The 14917-nt window shown below is 37.8% G+C and overlaps 1 protein-coding gene across 7 annotated transcripts in view; it reads right to left on the bottom strand.

The window, feature by feature from the left end:
* The window catches only part of PIGG (phosphatidylinositol glycan anchor biosynthesis class G (EMM blood group)), an 89470-nt gene that overhangs the window by 59659 nt on the left and 14894 nt on the right, over window positions 1-14917 (bottom strand). For 6 of the 7 annotated variants that reach the window (XR_010745813.1, XR_010745815.1, XR_010745814.1 and 3 more), the window contains 2 exons: window positions 9214-9431; window positions 6487-6768 (listed from right to left, as the gene is read on the bottom strand). Coding sequence is in view for 4 of the 7 variants with exons in the window: in XM_066339261.1 (XP_066195358.1) it covers window positions 6487-6768; window positions 9214-9431 (500 nt within the window). In the remaining 3 variants the exon portion in view is untranslated. Of the gene's footprint in view, window positions 1-4683; window positions 4725-6486; window positions 6769-9213; window positions 9432-14917 lie in introns of all 7 variants that reach the window. The other variant, XM_066339265.1, reaches the window with a different exon arrangement.

Genomic DNA, 14917 nt, shown 5'->3' with positions numbered 1-14917 from the left:
ATAACACAGAGAAGACAAACACACAATGCAAGAATGCAGTTAACATTATTAGGAATTGCTTTAGGGGAAAGAAACTTTTGCAAAATCTAAATTTAGTGAGATGTATGTGGAAGAATGCAGTAGCTATAATTACAGTTATGAGCTATTCACATCTCCTTCATTTCTTGTGTTGTTAAAGAATACATCACATCAAAGTAATTTCACTTTAAAAACCCCAACAACACAAACAAACACATAAAAAAAAATCCCACACAGCCAAAAATGTCCTCATGAGGTTACACACAACAATAATGGAGGAAAAATTACTAATAATCTGAAAAAATGTCCAGGTTCAAGCTACATTTACTAGCATTTGAAATTTCTTTGGTGTTCTAAAGACCATTCAGGTTTTTTAGTACTCTGTTCTGAAAAGCAAATACCATAAGCTGGTATTTGGAGCAAAAGGACAAGGTAGTCTCTGCAAAGACTAAAGAGCATGAATTTCACAAAGCTGGTACAAGAACAGTACATGACGGACCTTCAGCAAGTTTAAATTTCAGTAATTCTATCATGCTGACCTAAAAGATCTTGGCTAGCTAAATAAATGAGCATATAAGCACCATCTGCTCACAGAGACAAAGGAATCTGAGATCCTAAATAAATGAGAATTAACAAGTCTGTTATATAATTTGTCTTCTTTGTAAGACATAACATAAAATCTATAGTAGTATTGGTCTCTTGTATCTGGTTGCTGTCAGCAACTGATATGAAAACTGAAGAAGTGATCCATTATCAATGGGGAACATACAAGAACCTCATTAAAATGATGGCATTAATGTGAAATGTCCAGGGTCAGAAATCTGTATTTCTTGCCTACTTGTCTCTCACAACTTCAGTGAAAAGAAAAAAAAAATACTCTCACATTCACATGAAAGGATTAAAATCCAGTGACATTTACTGATAAATCACATTTCAGATCAGAGTTAAATCACCATGCAAAATTAAAAATGATGATGCAAATTCTAATTTCCTGAGCCTTGATAATCTTAAGAAATTCTGGAAATACCCTCATCAGGAGCTCAGGCCACACCTCAAAGAAGGTTAAATAAAGCCTTGTAGGTTTATAATTTTTGAACAGCTCTGCAGAAGAGCCTGATCTCCCCATTTACAGGCATTTTTTGAACAATAAAAAGGCAAAATTGAAAGAACACCCCCCCATTTTAATCAAAAATTTAGAATCAGGAAAGATAGAAGGACCATATAGTCTTATGACATGGGGGAAAGGGTGTGTGCTTCCACAGGCGGAGGACTCAAGTGGATTCCAGCGAAGAATGTGAACCTGTACCACACTCAAAGCCTGCTGACACCCCCACACCGGCCAGTGACATCACAAGTGGAAGCCAGGAAGCAAGCATCCAGACCTGAACTGCACAGATTCATCAGAAGAAGATAGCCTGCCAGACGCAGCTCAAGAAAATACTGGTCTTTTATTATTTGCATGAATGCATGTTGTTTTTACCCTTTTGTTTTAGTTTTTATAATGAAGCTTTACAATTTCTAGTATTTTAATAGTTCAACAGAACAAGGGAGATGTTGGGAAAGATGGGACAGCAAGGGCTTATGCATATGACTGTGTGGTAAGAAATACTGGAGATATAAAATCTCTGACTTAAATAGAAATGAAGGCCAGCTTTGAGATGTAGGCATGGCAGGCAGGAAGACGGTGATTAGCTGGAGATAGGCTGAAGGACAGAAAACAAAAGGACCCAAGAATGCAGCCCCTCTCCACCCTGCCAAGGCATCAAGGAAAAAGTAGATAAGAAGAGTAGTCTTTAGAGTTTAGAATATAGTATGATATGGTAATTTAGTAGTTCTCATAGGCTGCATGCAAAGTTTGTAGGTTTTGTATCTTGCGCCAGTTGGTCACTGTAAATTAGAATATTCAACACAAAAGGAGATGTAATGTGTTGGAACAAGGTCCTTGCTCTCTTACCTCTTAGCTCTTAACAGCTTACCTCTTCGCCTCTTCTCTTCTCGCCCCTTTTTCCTCTCTTGCCCGCTCTCTCCCTCTGCTTCTTCTACCTCCCTCTCTCCTCCCACCCTGACCCCGGCACTCTTCTTACCTCCCTTACCTCATACCCCATCTCTCTCTCTCCCCCTCTCTTTGGGGCTTCCCTTCAGCCAAAGCTGGTGGCTGAAAGCAGACCTCTTTACCCACGACCCTTGCAATAAAACCACACGTTTCTAGAATATCTCAGGTCTGCAGAGTACGTTGTCCCTGCTGTCCATGGATGCCCTTACAATCAAGGTTTCCTAAATTTACTTCTAATCCCTTATGTATGAACTGTGCCTTATTATGAATGCCATGAGTATGGTGTCATATACAGTCTGACCTTAGATTATTTAGATTGTACCTAGTTTTAAGATTCAGTTTAAAGGCACTGAAACATAGGTCTTACTCTGATATTCACAGCCCTGTTTTTCCAGCTGCTGAACATTTCCAGCTCTCAGGAACTCAGCAGACACTCTAGATACTAAAAAACTTGTATGACTTTCAGTTTGTTTGACATCTTGGCAAAAAACCCTTAAAGCAGAAGCTTTTGTTTAGAAATCTTTAAATGACAGGCTTCAAATGATGTAAGCGTATCATCTCCCAAGCCAAGGCAGCTTTAACAAGTGATGTATGAACATTAGTATTTAAGCCATACAGAAACTGACCTCTCTGCCCTATCTTTGAACATACTTTGCTAGCTTCCAAAAGTGTCACAACATAAATGACAGAGTACATACAGCTTTGATCATTAAATTTTGAAATTTCTTCACTTTGAAATAAAACCTCCTATAGTTTGTGTTCTGAGTCTTACTCCAGTTATCTGGGGTTTTTTGTGATTAAACATGTACAGTTAATGCCTGAGAAATTCTGCAACTACTTTTCAGATGAGAAACATTTTATTTTTCACGTTCACCATCACTCACAATTTAAACACTTATCACTATGTTCCCTTCTGATACTTGAGCTCCCTGATTGTCTCAATTGTCTTGATTGTCTATGATGGTAACTTTTCCATGACAAAGTAGTACAGATCACACTTGCTCCTACATTTTCACAGCAGTTTAGGATAATTTTTGAACGCTATCTGGTAAAGACACCACCCAATCATCCTTTTTCTCCCCAGGTCAGAAAATGCCAGAAGTATTTTAGGTGCACTTGCATAAAAAGTAACATTGTACAATTCATCAAGAATATCAAACAAAGGAGGAAAACCAAAAACACTGTTAAACAAACACGTGCTTTAAAATAAACTGAAAGAAGAACATTTTGTAGATGCAATAAAAAGCCACGACAAATCTGCATAATAAAAATTCTCAAAACCTATACTTGACAAGCTTTAACTTCTGTATTCTAGTTTCTAAACAACTGATAGTTTTTATTTCTATAAAAATATTTTGATTGATATTTATTTCTATCATTTTTTTTATTTATTTCTAGGACAGAAACCTCACAATTAATAGTAGCAAATACCATGCTTAAATCAACCAAGCAATTACAGTGAAACTATGAACAAGAAGTTAATTTTTTTTTTAATTTTCTGGAATTCATAAAGGGCTGCAGAACTATTTAAAGCCTGAAGTATCATTAAAAGAAGGGACTGGTTCTGCTAGAAACACAGCAATCAGAATCTATAAATAACATTCAGGAAGCAGATGCTAACACTGCCTGCACTGGTCTTCAGAAAATTCATTAACTTGGTAATCAGATTCTATATTAAGCCACAGTGGGGTAAAAAAAGCATTACAAATGAGAAGCACTTCAGAGAAATCTTTAGATGTGAACGGAAACAATTTGAAGAAAAAAGCTCTGAAGCCATTAATAGGAGAGCTTATCTTAATTACTTTTAAAATACCTATATTTTATCACATAGCTTGAGCTTAGAAAAGGGTTTTTAGCTTTCTCTTTAATCAGAAAGGCAAAGATTCAGGATTCTGCTCCCACCATCAGAAGATAAGGGCTTCAGAATTATTTCAGAAGTGGACCTCAGATGCAGATTTGCAACGTGGAGACACACAGGTGTTTTGTAAACACTTGGATTCAGAGATATTTTAGCATAAGTGATACTCGTAACTCACATGTTGATATTTGAGATCAACATACAGCATATAAAAACAGCCCATTTCCCTCCAACACCTAGGCATTCTACTGGAAAGGGGAATAAAGATGGAGATGAATGTTTGGAACACATCTGCATTACAAGCAGCACCAGATTTGTTCATTGCTCCTTTCACCTATGCCAGACTTTGTATTTGTCTAAGCACACCTGAAAAAAAAAACCCACCACATCATTCTACAACAGCCCTGAGAGTGGTAAAAATGTTAATCAGAATCAAGTCACTGCTTGTATACATGCCTGGAATGAAGGCATATACGAACTAAACCCACAAAATATTTCAAACTTTCTTTGGAATTTGAACAGAGACAGCAAAGCCTCCCTGACTGGTGCAGTGAGACACATCTAGTAATTCAGTCACCTATGGAATAGGAGTGAAGACAGGATGACAAAAATGTATCTCTACAGGCTTGAATACGAAGTCATGTCTGCTTCAACCAGAATTAATCTTGACAATCTTGCCTAAGCCTCATAAGATATGTTTAAGCTTCCCACATTTTCAGATATATCTCAGGCAGGAGTACAATCACAAACCAACCTGGGATGGAGAATCCAGTATTATTTCTATCTGCCACAGCTCTGAAAAATCAAACCTATACACAGACCTGGAAAACATTGCTGAAAAAGTCATTTGTGTATTATCAACTTGAACCAGGTTGCCCAGAGAAGCTGTGAATGCCACACTCCTGGAGGATCAGGCTAGATAGAGCTTCTGAGCAACTTGGTCCAGTGGAAGGTGTCCCTGCCCATGAAAGAGATTTGGAACTGGATGATCTTTCATATCCCTTCCAACCCAGAATATTTTATCATTCTGTGATTCTTTGAGACTATCCACCCAGAGAAGAAATGTATCGTATATTGTCGTTGCTCTCCATGCCATTGAAGTGGCAGGCAGGAAAATTTTATGCAGGTCTACAAAATTCATCATATTTAGATTTTTCCTGTTTACTAAAATTAGAAAAACTAGTAACAAGATGAAAACTTTATATTTCATAGTAGTTTGTTTGTCATTGCACACCAAGTACATGTGAGATTTCTACACTGGAGCATTAATTATTACTATTCCAATTATTAGTATTTCTACTACTTTCTTCTTTTTCTAAGAAAAATAAACACCTGGTCAGAAATTAAAGAAACAAAATTATAATCTGGAATAATTTGAACAAAATATATTAGCAACCTTACTTATAAGAATTTAGATTTCAATCTACACTCAGGGATTACAACACATATCTACACAGAGTACTATCTACACAGTAATCTTTACTCAGGAATTCTAAATTTTCTGAATTTTAAGAAACATAGCTGTTACAAAATGGCTCAAGTCAGAAAGTTTACTTTTTTCCTTGATACAAAATGTTGTCATATCATTAAAACAATGTACCTGCCATATCTTGTCATACACTTAAAAACAAGGTACTAAACCCCCAAGCTTGATTCTACGAAACATAGATGAAGGAGTGTACTGAACAGAGATCATACCATCAAATGCAGTAGTATGAGCAGTGAAGCTATTGAACATCAGGGACCTTTCAAAAGTATGACTAACAAGCAGTAGAAAAAACAGCTAGAAGCTGATTTTAGGGTACGACTGACAGCTCTTGGCACACTAATTTCCACAGAGGAAGAAAAGACATTGCAAATTTTATTTCCTTGGAATTACCTGTATTCTAATGAACACAACAATAGAACTCCTCAAGTAACATACAGAAGGTAACTAACTCCTCTCAATACAGAAGGTAACTAACTCCTCACACTGAGAACACTTTGAGAACCCCAAATATTTTAACAAACTCTACTTCTTAAGCTTAAAAAGTAGAATAGACAGATTAAATTGGCTCCCTCTGTTGAATTTTCAAAACTATTAAAAAAACTCTAAACATTATTATTGCCAATACAAGAAAAGGTATATTGGCAATTCTTAGAGCATTAGTGTCTGCTGTATCATCACTGTCCTTTGTACACATTGTTGTAAAGTATTACACATTTTGCTTTAATTGCAATTGTGAAACTTAACTATGTAAAAGCACAGGATTTCTACCAGGCATAACTATTTCCGATCTCATAAAGTCAACTGAAAAATATTGCATATTATTTAAAAAAAATCTTCAAATTATGTAAAAAAAAACTCATTTCTTAGATCTTCATCAGTCAGTATCCTGCCACAGTGACCACAGCACATTTCAATCACAATTTTAAATAATAATACTCACATTACAAGTAAGAATTTTTTAAGCACACACAGAGAAAACAAAATTTCAACTGACAGTATTATGAAAGATATGAAAGACAGTGTATGTAAGATAAAACATTTTGAACCGTAATTAATGCATGCTCTCACCTTAGGTGGAAGTCTGGAATTCTCAAAGATCTTTGCAATAGTAGATAAAATACCACACATGAGTGCAGAAATCAGCATCATCACTCCAACTGCTGTTAACCAGGACATACTGCAGAAATAGCACAAACTTTCTGCTGATGTGCATACAATGACATGGACAGCACACAGCATCAGACACATCAAGTAGAACAGCAGAGAGAACAGTGGAGGGGAGAGGGGCACTTCAAATTCTGCCCGCTTGCTCAGGGCTTTTGGAACACTGAACAAAAGCAGCAGAAGAACCTAGGAAAAAAAATAGAGGATTAATACTCTAAAACTTTGCATTAGCTAAAACATACCATAATAATTCATACAAAAAATCCTTCTGTTGTTGTCCACATCACTCTGCTAATATGCATACTTTATCAAAAAAGCCCATGAAGAATTATGTTGGATTTCCTTTTCCCCCAGTTAGATACTACCACATAAATGGGAGCACCCAACACTGTCTTTCCATTTATTAAGGGTTTAAACACACAAGTTCCCAAGTTTAATAAATCATCATTTGCCTCCTCACCTGTGGCAACCAATGATATGTATGACCTTCATTCCCCGTGAAAGGCCTTGAACTCCCAATATCAAAATAGTTCCTAAGCAAACAAATTTGACCCATTGTTTGTCACCTGTAAATGTCTGTAGTTAATATGCTCTGTCAAAGGCAATTTATTTTCTGTAGGAGACATACATATGTATGAGACCCTGCTGAGCTAAATAACTTCCCAAATGAGGGGAAGTTCTCATACTATCACAAAGTGTATGCTGAATTTCTAGCTTATGAATTCTCAGAGTATTTATTTCTTGTATCTCTCCTCATCTTATTTGAATTTATTGGTTTTACTTTCACTTTGCTCCAACCTGCACACAGATCAGGCAGAATTCCAAGTTTTGTCTTATGTAACTGTAGCAGCAGAGATGAATAATACAATGAAACTTTCTGCTACTCATGTACAAATCTTTACCAAAAGTGGGAAACTTCAGCCACACACTAAAGCGCTTTATAAGCTGCAGAGACGGAACTGGACTAGACCAATCTCAATCAGCTGGTACTAGGGCAAGATTAAAACAAATCAAAACAAAAACAACTATATCAGACCATTGTCAACCTGTAGTCTTTCACTGCCACTTGCCAAGACCTATGCATAAAATTTTTCCCACACTACAGTGAGGTACAATAAAGTAGACAAAAAAAAAAAAAAAAAAAAAAAAAAAAAAAAAAACAAACCACCAAATGCTTTGCAATAGTCTGCTGCTTCTTCATGTTCTATTGCACATTTCATTTGGTTATAATAAAACACCGTTTTTGAGTATCACATTGGCTTAAGTCTTACAGTTAAGCCCACTGCTCAAAATTGAAACTAAAACAGCACTCATGGCAGGAAAAGGCTCAAACTGTAGATATCTACCAAACTAAATTTAGGTCTTTCAAGCAAATGCACTGTTATCCATTCACATCTCAGAGGTATTCTTCTCATCGGAAACACATGATAACTGGCATTTATAGCATAGTGTAGTTTGAAGTGACATCTGAGTTTCTCTACTCTTAATTATTCAGTGAAGCTGGAAAATCACTATCAAGACAAAAACATTCTGGAAAGCAAGGCAGTATCTTGAGTATTGCACTAGAGAAAAGTAAAAACTCCAGTCATTTTGCTGGAGTCTTACAGTTATGCTGAGCATACACTTCTCAACAGTAATTTCTGTGATTAGTAGCTGCATATTTCTTTGACAAAGGCTACCTGCATATAACACCTGGTATTTGTTTTCCAGAAATAGTAAGCATCTACAGTTGCATTCCAGAAAAGAAAAATCCAGTGCTTCAGATCTAAATTGTCAACAGCTTGAATGCATAGGTTCTTGAAACAAAGGAACAAAGAAAGATATGCACCTTCAGTTTTGCACTGAACTTTGTCCACCTCCAGATCTTCTATCTGTAAAGCAGGAATGGAACCTACCATCTCATCTACCCAAGGGCACTGTGGAATTCATTCCTGTGATGTGACCAGCAGAGTGACAAACCCCACTGAGCAGTCTACCAGAAAGCTGTTTCAGAAGCACCTCGTATGCAGACAGCTGTGCATGGGAGACAAGGCACAGAGTCCTGCCAGGACAAAGGAGACTCAGCACTTCAGTTTTCCCCAAAACATTAGCTGGAGAGATCCACTTATAATTAAAGATATGGTACATCTTATCCTCGTAACTATGGGAGATACAAAAAGGTATCAGCAAGAATTTATTTCAGGATCCTTAATCTATCATTACAAGGAACAATTCCTGGAATGGTGAAAGTTTGCCATATAAGGTATTGTCTGTTTGGAGCAGCTATACTCAATATTAGCTAAAGAGGAACACCTAGGGATTTACTTGCCAGACTTTTTTTTTTCCTAATGTGGTAAAGCTACTCAAGAATAGGCGGCTAGCTAATATAGGAGTAACTGAAGTTGTAGCACATCTGCATATCTACTGTAACTACCTCAACTAAAACGTAAGTAATTCATATCAAAAGCACTCTTGAATTATTTTAAAGGCCAGATTTTACTTTAAAAGCAGTATTAATTTTATCCGAGCAGAATGTCAGCCAACCCTAAGAACCCATACTCAGAATTTTAAAGTCCAGTAGAAGTATACTGTATACTAAGATACTTCACTTTTGTGCACTTAACTTTTTCACAGAAAGATCTATTTCCATACCTCCATAATGATCACAGTCCCCACCATCATCGAATACATGTCATATTGTGCCACTTGTTTGCTTAACGAAGAACTCAAAGTCTTGAGGGCCTCCAAGTATTGCTTCAGGACCTTCTTGCCAAGATTTAAGAGTATTTCTGAATTATTTCCCTCTAAATACAGTTTGATCCAATTACCATGAGATTTTTCTGCTATCTTAAAATGTTCATATCCAGGATCTGGAGAGACAGGGAGAAAAGAAGCAAGAGGATCCATGAACAAAGAAAGATTACTTGGAGATGTGATAAGTGTATAAAAACATATAATTGCTATGGCAGTTGAAAATTCATTCACAAAATTTTACTATCTTCCTGCAATGATAAGAGCTATTTGAAATAAAAGCAATTAATTCTAACCTAATAAACTGTCAAGACCTCTAACAATTGACAAACTTATTAAAACAACCCTTCATTTTTACAAAGAGTTTCCAGGAAAAACAATTCAAATGCTTCAGATACTGTGGGGGATTTGGAGGAGTCAAGTATAGAAAGCAATGTTGTCCATTGGAACTACTCATTACTCAGAACACATTGTATAAGCTAAGTAGGAAATGATCAAACAGCTGATGTCTAGGGAAAACACTAAAAGAGACAATACACACCACATCAGATGGCAGTATGGGCTGGATGAGTGCACTGAGAACTGAAAGGATGGCAGAGTTCAGAAGGTTTTAACCTGCAGTGTAAAGTATATTTACTTAGAGGCCTGTTGATAGCAGTGTCCTGTAAGGGTCAGCATCGGGTCCAATGAAGTTTAACTTATTCACAATGACTTGGATGAAGGTAAAGAGGCCTCCTTTCATCAAGATCCTTGATGACACAAAGCTGTGACGAGTGGCCAATACCCCAGAGGGATGTGCATCCCTTCAGAAGGACTTGACAGGCTGGAGGGATGCGAAAAGAATAAACATCTGAAATTCAACAGAGGCCAGTGCAGGGTCTTGCACCTGCAGAGGAACAATCCCCAGGCACCAGCACAGGCTGGGGGTGATCTGCTGGAAAGCAGCTCTGTGGAGAAGCACCTGGGGGTCCTGGTGCACAACAAGCTGTCCATGAGCCAGCAGTGTGTCCTTGGGGGCAGGAAGGCCATTGGGATCCTGGGGTGCATTAGGAAGAGCATTGCCAGCAGGTCAAGGAGGTGATCCTGTCCCTTTGCTCAGCCTTGGTGAGACACATCTGGAGTGCTGTGTCCAGTTCTGGGCTCCTCAGGACAAGAGAGACACAGAGCTCCTGGAGCAATTCCAGCGGAGGGCAACAAAGATGATGAGGGGACTGAAGCATCTCTTCTACGAGAAAAGGCTGAGGGAACTGGGCCTGATCAGCCTTGAGAAGAGATGGCTGAGAGGGTATTTCATCAATGCCTGTAAGCACCTGAAGGGAGGGTGTCAAGAGGAAGGAGCCAGGCTCTTCTCAGTGGTGCCCAGCAACAGGCAGGAGTCTGCCTGTTGACAAGAGGCAACACAGGAAGTTCTACCTAAACATGAGGAAAAACTTCTTTACTCTGTGGGTGGCTGCGCACTGGAACACATTGCATGGAAAGGTTGCAGAGCCCTTTTCTCAAGATTTTGCAAAAGTTGTCTGGACACATTCCTGAGTAATGTGCTGTGGGAGAACCTGCTTGAGCAGGATAGTTGGACCAGATAACCTGCAGTGATCTAATCCTACTTTGCCTAATATGTGATTCTGCTTTTCAAATACTAGTCATTGAATACAGTATACATTCACAAAACAAATTCAGTTGATAACTCATGGAAAGCAAGATCATAACTTTCAGAAACTTGTATCTCACTGGAACTTATGCTATGCATGTATGTTCATATTTATCTACATTTTTTATGAAAAATAAGATTTTAATTTCACTTACAGGAATAGTACTTGCTATTTCCCTGCAATTTGACTTGAAAGGTAATAATAACTTAGGTACAAAAGGTCGATTTGGAAATTTCTATTTAACCTGCAGTTCTTCTCTTCTTACCTGAAAGGAGGGTGAAACATTTGCTGTACAGTTTCAGACTAGAAAGTTAAAATAATGACTGAAATAACTTTGCTGTCACTAAGACTTACGTTACAGCTCTTTTTCACTCCTTGTAGATGAATAGTGTACTCTACTTGGAAATAAAACCACTTTATTTTTTCTTAAGCCTTTTCAGCAAAAGTACATTATTAAATCCAGAAACATTTTAGATTTTATTTCAAGTGAATGAAGGTGAATGAAGTATTTCTATTCACAATTCGTATAGTCATGAAAAAATTGTGCTTACTATTTGCAAGTCTCTTATCATACAAGACACTTCATCATCTACTACAGGCTGAATTCAAAGTGAGAATTTTAAAAGGCAATGTTTAACTCAAAATGTCCAGTCTGATTTCCCCAGATTTCTACCAGACTCCAAGGCATGCTGACTCTGCTATGCAGGGGGCTTGCAGGGATCTGCTAGAAAGTACAATCCAGCCAGCAGCAAACACTTCTATATCAAGGTAGCTGCCAGTGCATAGAGAGGATTTTATTTCCTTCCTTTAATTCTTTTAACTTCCCTGTAAAGTTTCTATTCCAGTACATTTGAAATAAGAGTTAAATATTCATACATTTGAGGACATCCATAAAGCATTATCTAAAATGAGCTTTAATCAAACTGAGATTTGACATGACTTTTTTTCATTATACAGAAGACTGAAATGAGTTCACGCTGTATTTTGAAACATAAATTCCTTCCACATCTTCTGCTCTCTTTTCATGCTTCTTGACTAGTCTCCCTCTTCACTCCTTTTAGCATTTTTATTTCATTCTCATCTACTTCTTTCGATGCTAACTGCCCACCAAAACCATTGTGTCCGTGTTATGAGAGAGAACTTTTAGTCAAACCCTCATGAATGAATGATTTAAAGATCTTGCAGACAGTAATAAAAGACCATGGTTGCCAAATTTCATTTGAGAACTCCAGTTATATTGGTTCAGTGGCACATTTATATGCAGAAGTATAAAATAAGAAGGGTCATAGACACTAAGTTGGAGAAGGATTTTGGTAACAGGCAGGTAATACTGGCAAGTCACTCCTGCACAGAATACTTTTAAGACAAGTCAAAATTGAAGCAAAACCCAAAGCAAGTTTACCCAGCTGCACATTTTGCAAAGCACTGGCAATGTTTTACTTGCATTGTATTACATTAGCAATTTTTGCTTCAGCTTCACTACCATCTTATCACAACCAGATGGATAAACTTTGCAAGCATCTGTTTGACAACAGTCTCACTTAGTTCCAGTCACAGGCAGCAATCATTTCAAAAGACTTATAAGGAAAGAATGAATAATGTAAGTGATTCAATATATAAATGTCCCAGTAAAAATCAAATTATTTTAATCTAATAAAAGTTCAGGATCAGTCCCAAACTAAAAAGCTTGCACTCATTTTAATAACACCATCCAACTTGCTCTCAAGCATGATTCTTCATTCCACTGTAAAATGTCTTTTAAAGAAAAGGTCCTAGTTTATCATTCAACTGCATGTTCAGAAGTTCAGAACATGAGGGAAGCATTGCTAGACACCTAGGGCTGCCTATCTTACACGGAGATATGAACTTGTCAAAAAGCCAAAGTGTGTTTCTAGATATTTCTTTCAGCTTTTAAATTTTTGCTAGCTATTTTTATTATCCTTTTTCAGACTTTTTCTTTAGCTGCATATATCCACATCTATCAAAAGAAAACTTCATCCCTCACATTATAATTTATTAGCATGTTTCAAAAAGTTTCATTTTAAATAATAAATCCCTTAGTCAAGCTTCAAGATCCTCATGTAAAATTTAAGTTACTTGAAGATAGGTTTAAGTGCGAGGATTCTTTTGCACCTCAATAAAGCAAAGCCCAAGTCCTGTTAAATGTTATACAACCTTAGTTTGAAAATGCATGTTCAAACACGAGGGGAAAAAAGCTATTGGCCTGTCTTCATTCTGTTCTTGATTTATTAACAGATATATTTAAAACACATTTGAAGACGAAAAGAAATTTTTGTGTACTGTTAACAGTTTGCTCTTAACATTGGGGCAGCTGAATCCAGGGAAATCCACGGCTTCTTTATGAAACAGGTTGTTAAGGTCATCCTGCTTTCCCATCTGACTGCAAATCAACTCAGTTGACATCTGACTTCGTCTCACTGTCTGTCTTAAGAAAAAACCTAATATTCCACCAAAAAGGAATGCATATTTTATGATATAGCTTAAAATGGGTGAGTCTTTTCCTGCTATGACTTACTCTGTCATCATCCACATGGTCCCAACAGCTGGTGCTCTAACCCTGTGCTATAAATTACAGTACTGTACAGGAATCCCATGTTTTCCCCTTCAGTAGAGCTTACTGGTTTTGATCCCAAGAATTCAATTTTTTTTTTTTTTTAAGGCAGGAAGGCTGATGCTTTCAAGTATTTTCAAGTATATCTCTCACTTTAAACTGAAGTCCCAGTCATGGGCATTTCTCTCAGCATTGAACTGAAATGCTATGATCCACTAAAAGTTACTAGCTGAGAATCTGCATTGGAAAGCCTGAAACTGCAGCAGCAGCATGAGTCATGTCCAACTGACTCCAACTATCTTTTAGGCTTTCTTTACCTCAAAAAACCTGGCAGCAGACCTTGTCTGTGGAATTCAGAAATTACATAGCCCAAGAGCTGTCAGCACAACTCTGTTGAGGGTTCAGATATTCTACAAATAAAGAACCCTGCTGTGAGCAGGGTGAGCTAAAGATGATGCTCACATCTGTGTCCTGTCAAGTCTCGAATGTCTACAGGTACAAACCCTCCACGACCTCTCTTGCCAACTCATTCTAGTCTTCGACAAATCTTACCTAAAAAGATTGCCTCTAAATTTTTTTGTGGGGACCACCAATTAGACCCTGGTTTCATCACGTTTATTCCCTCCCATCATGTATTATTTACATTGATAAGACCTCTCCTGAACAGTCCTAGCACCCTCAGCCCCTCCTTGTATGACAGATGTTCCAATCCCTTCATCACTTTCATGCCCATGCACTGCACTCACTATGTTATATCCGCTACATTATGGTACTGAGAAGCCCAGCACCAGACTCAAGACTCCTGATGTCCACTCACCACAGCTGACACAAGAGGCAGGATTGACCAGCTGATGACTGTCTTAACGCCACCTTGGATGCTATTGCCCTTCCTTTCATAAGGGTGCTCCACTGTCTGACGTTGAATCTGGTGCCCTTACTCTCAACCCGTGGTTGTTCTTCCAGCTGTTCCCAGTCAGTCAAAATCCAATCTGCATGGGTACAATGGGATTACTTCTTCCAAAGTATAGGATTTGGCCTTTCCCTTTGCTGAACCTTAAGAGGTTCCTGTCAGCCCATTTCTCCAGTCTGTCAAAGTGCCTCTGAGTGGCAGCAGACCCAACTATTGCACCAAGCACTTCTCCCAAATTTCTATTGTGTCCTTCCCTTGCTGAGACACCACTATGTTCCACTGGCCAGAACATTGATAAAGATGTTAAATAGTTCTGGCTTGAGTCAAGCCCTAGGGTTGATCACAGCAGCTTTCAGGGGGACTTTGTGCTGCTGATCACATTCACAACAACCTAGCAGATGAGCCACCTTTCAGTCCATCCCACTGTCCAGTTATCTAGTCTGAAATACAACAGGATGGCTGAAGCACAACATG

Source organism: Sylvia atricapilla, chromosome Z (genome assembly GCF_009819655.1).
Source record: "Sylvia atricapilla isolate bSylAtr1 chromosome Z, bSylAtr1.pri, whole genome shotgun sequence".
NCBI classification, from domain to species: Eukaryota; Metazoa; Chordata; class Aves; order Passeriformes; family Sylviidae; genus Sylvia; species Sylvia atricapilla.
The sequence above is the reverse complement of the archived record's forward strand: the minus strand, read 5'-3'. Positions and strand labels throughout refer to the sequence as shown.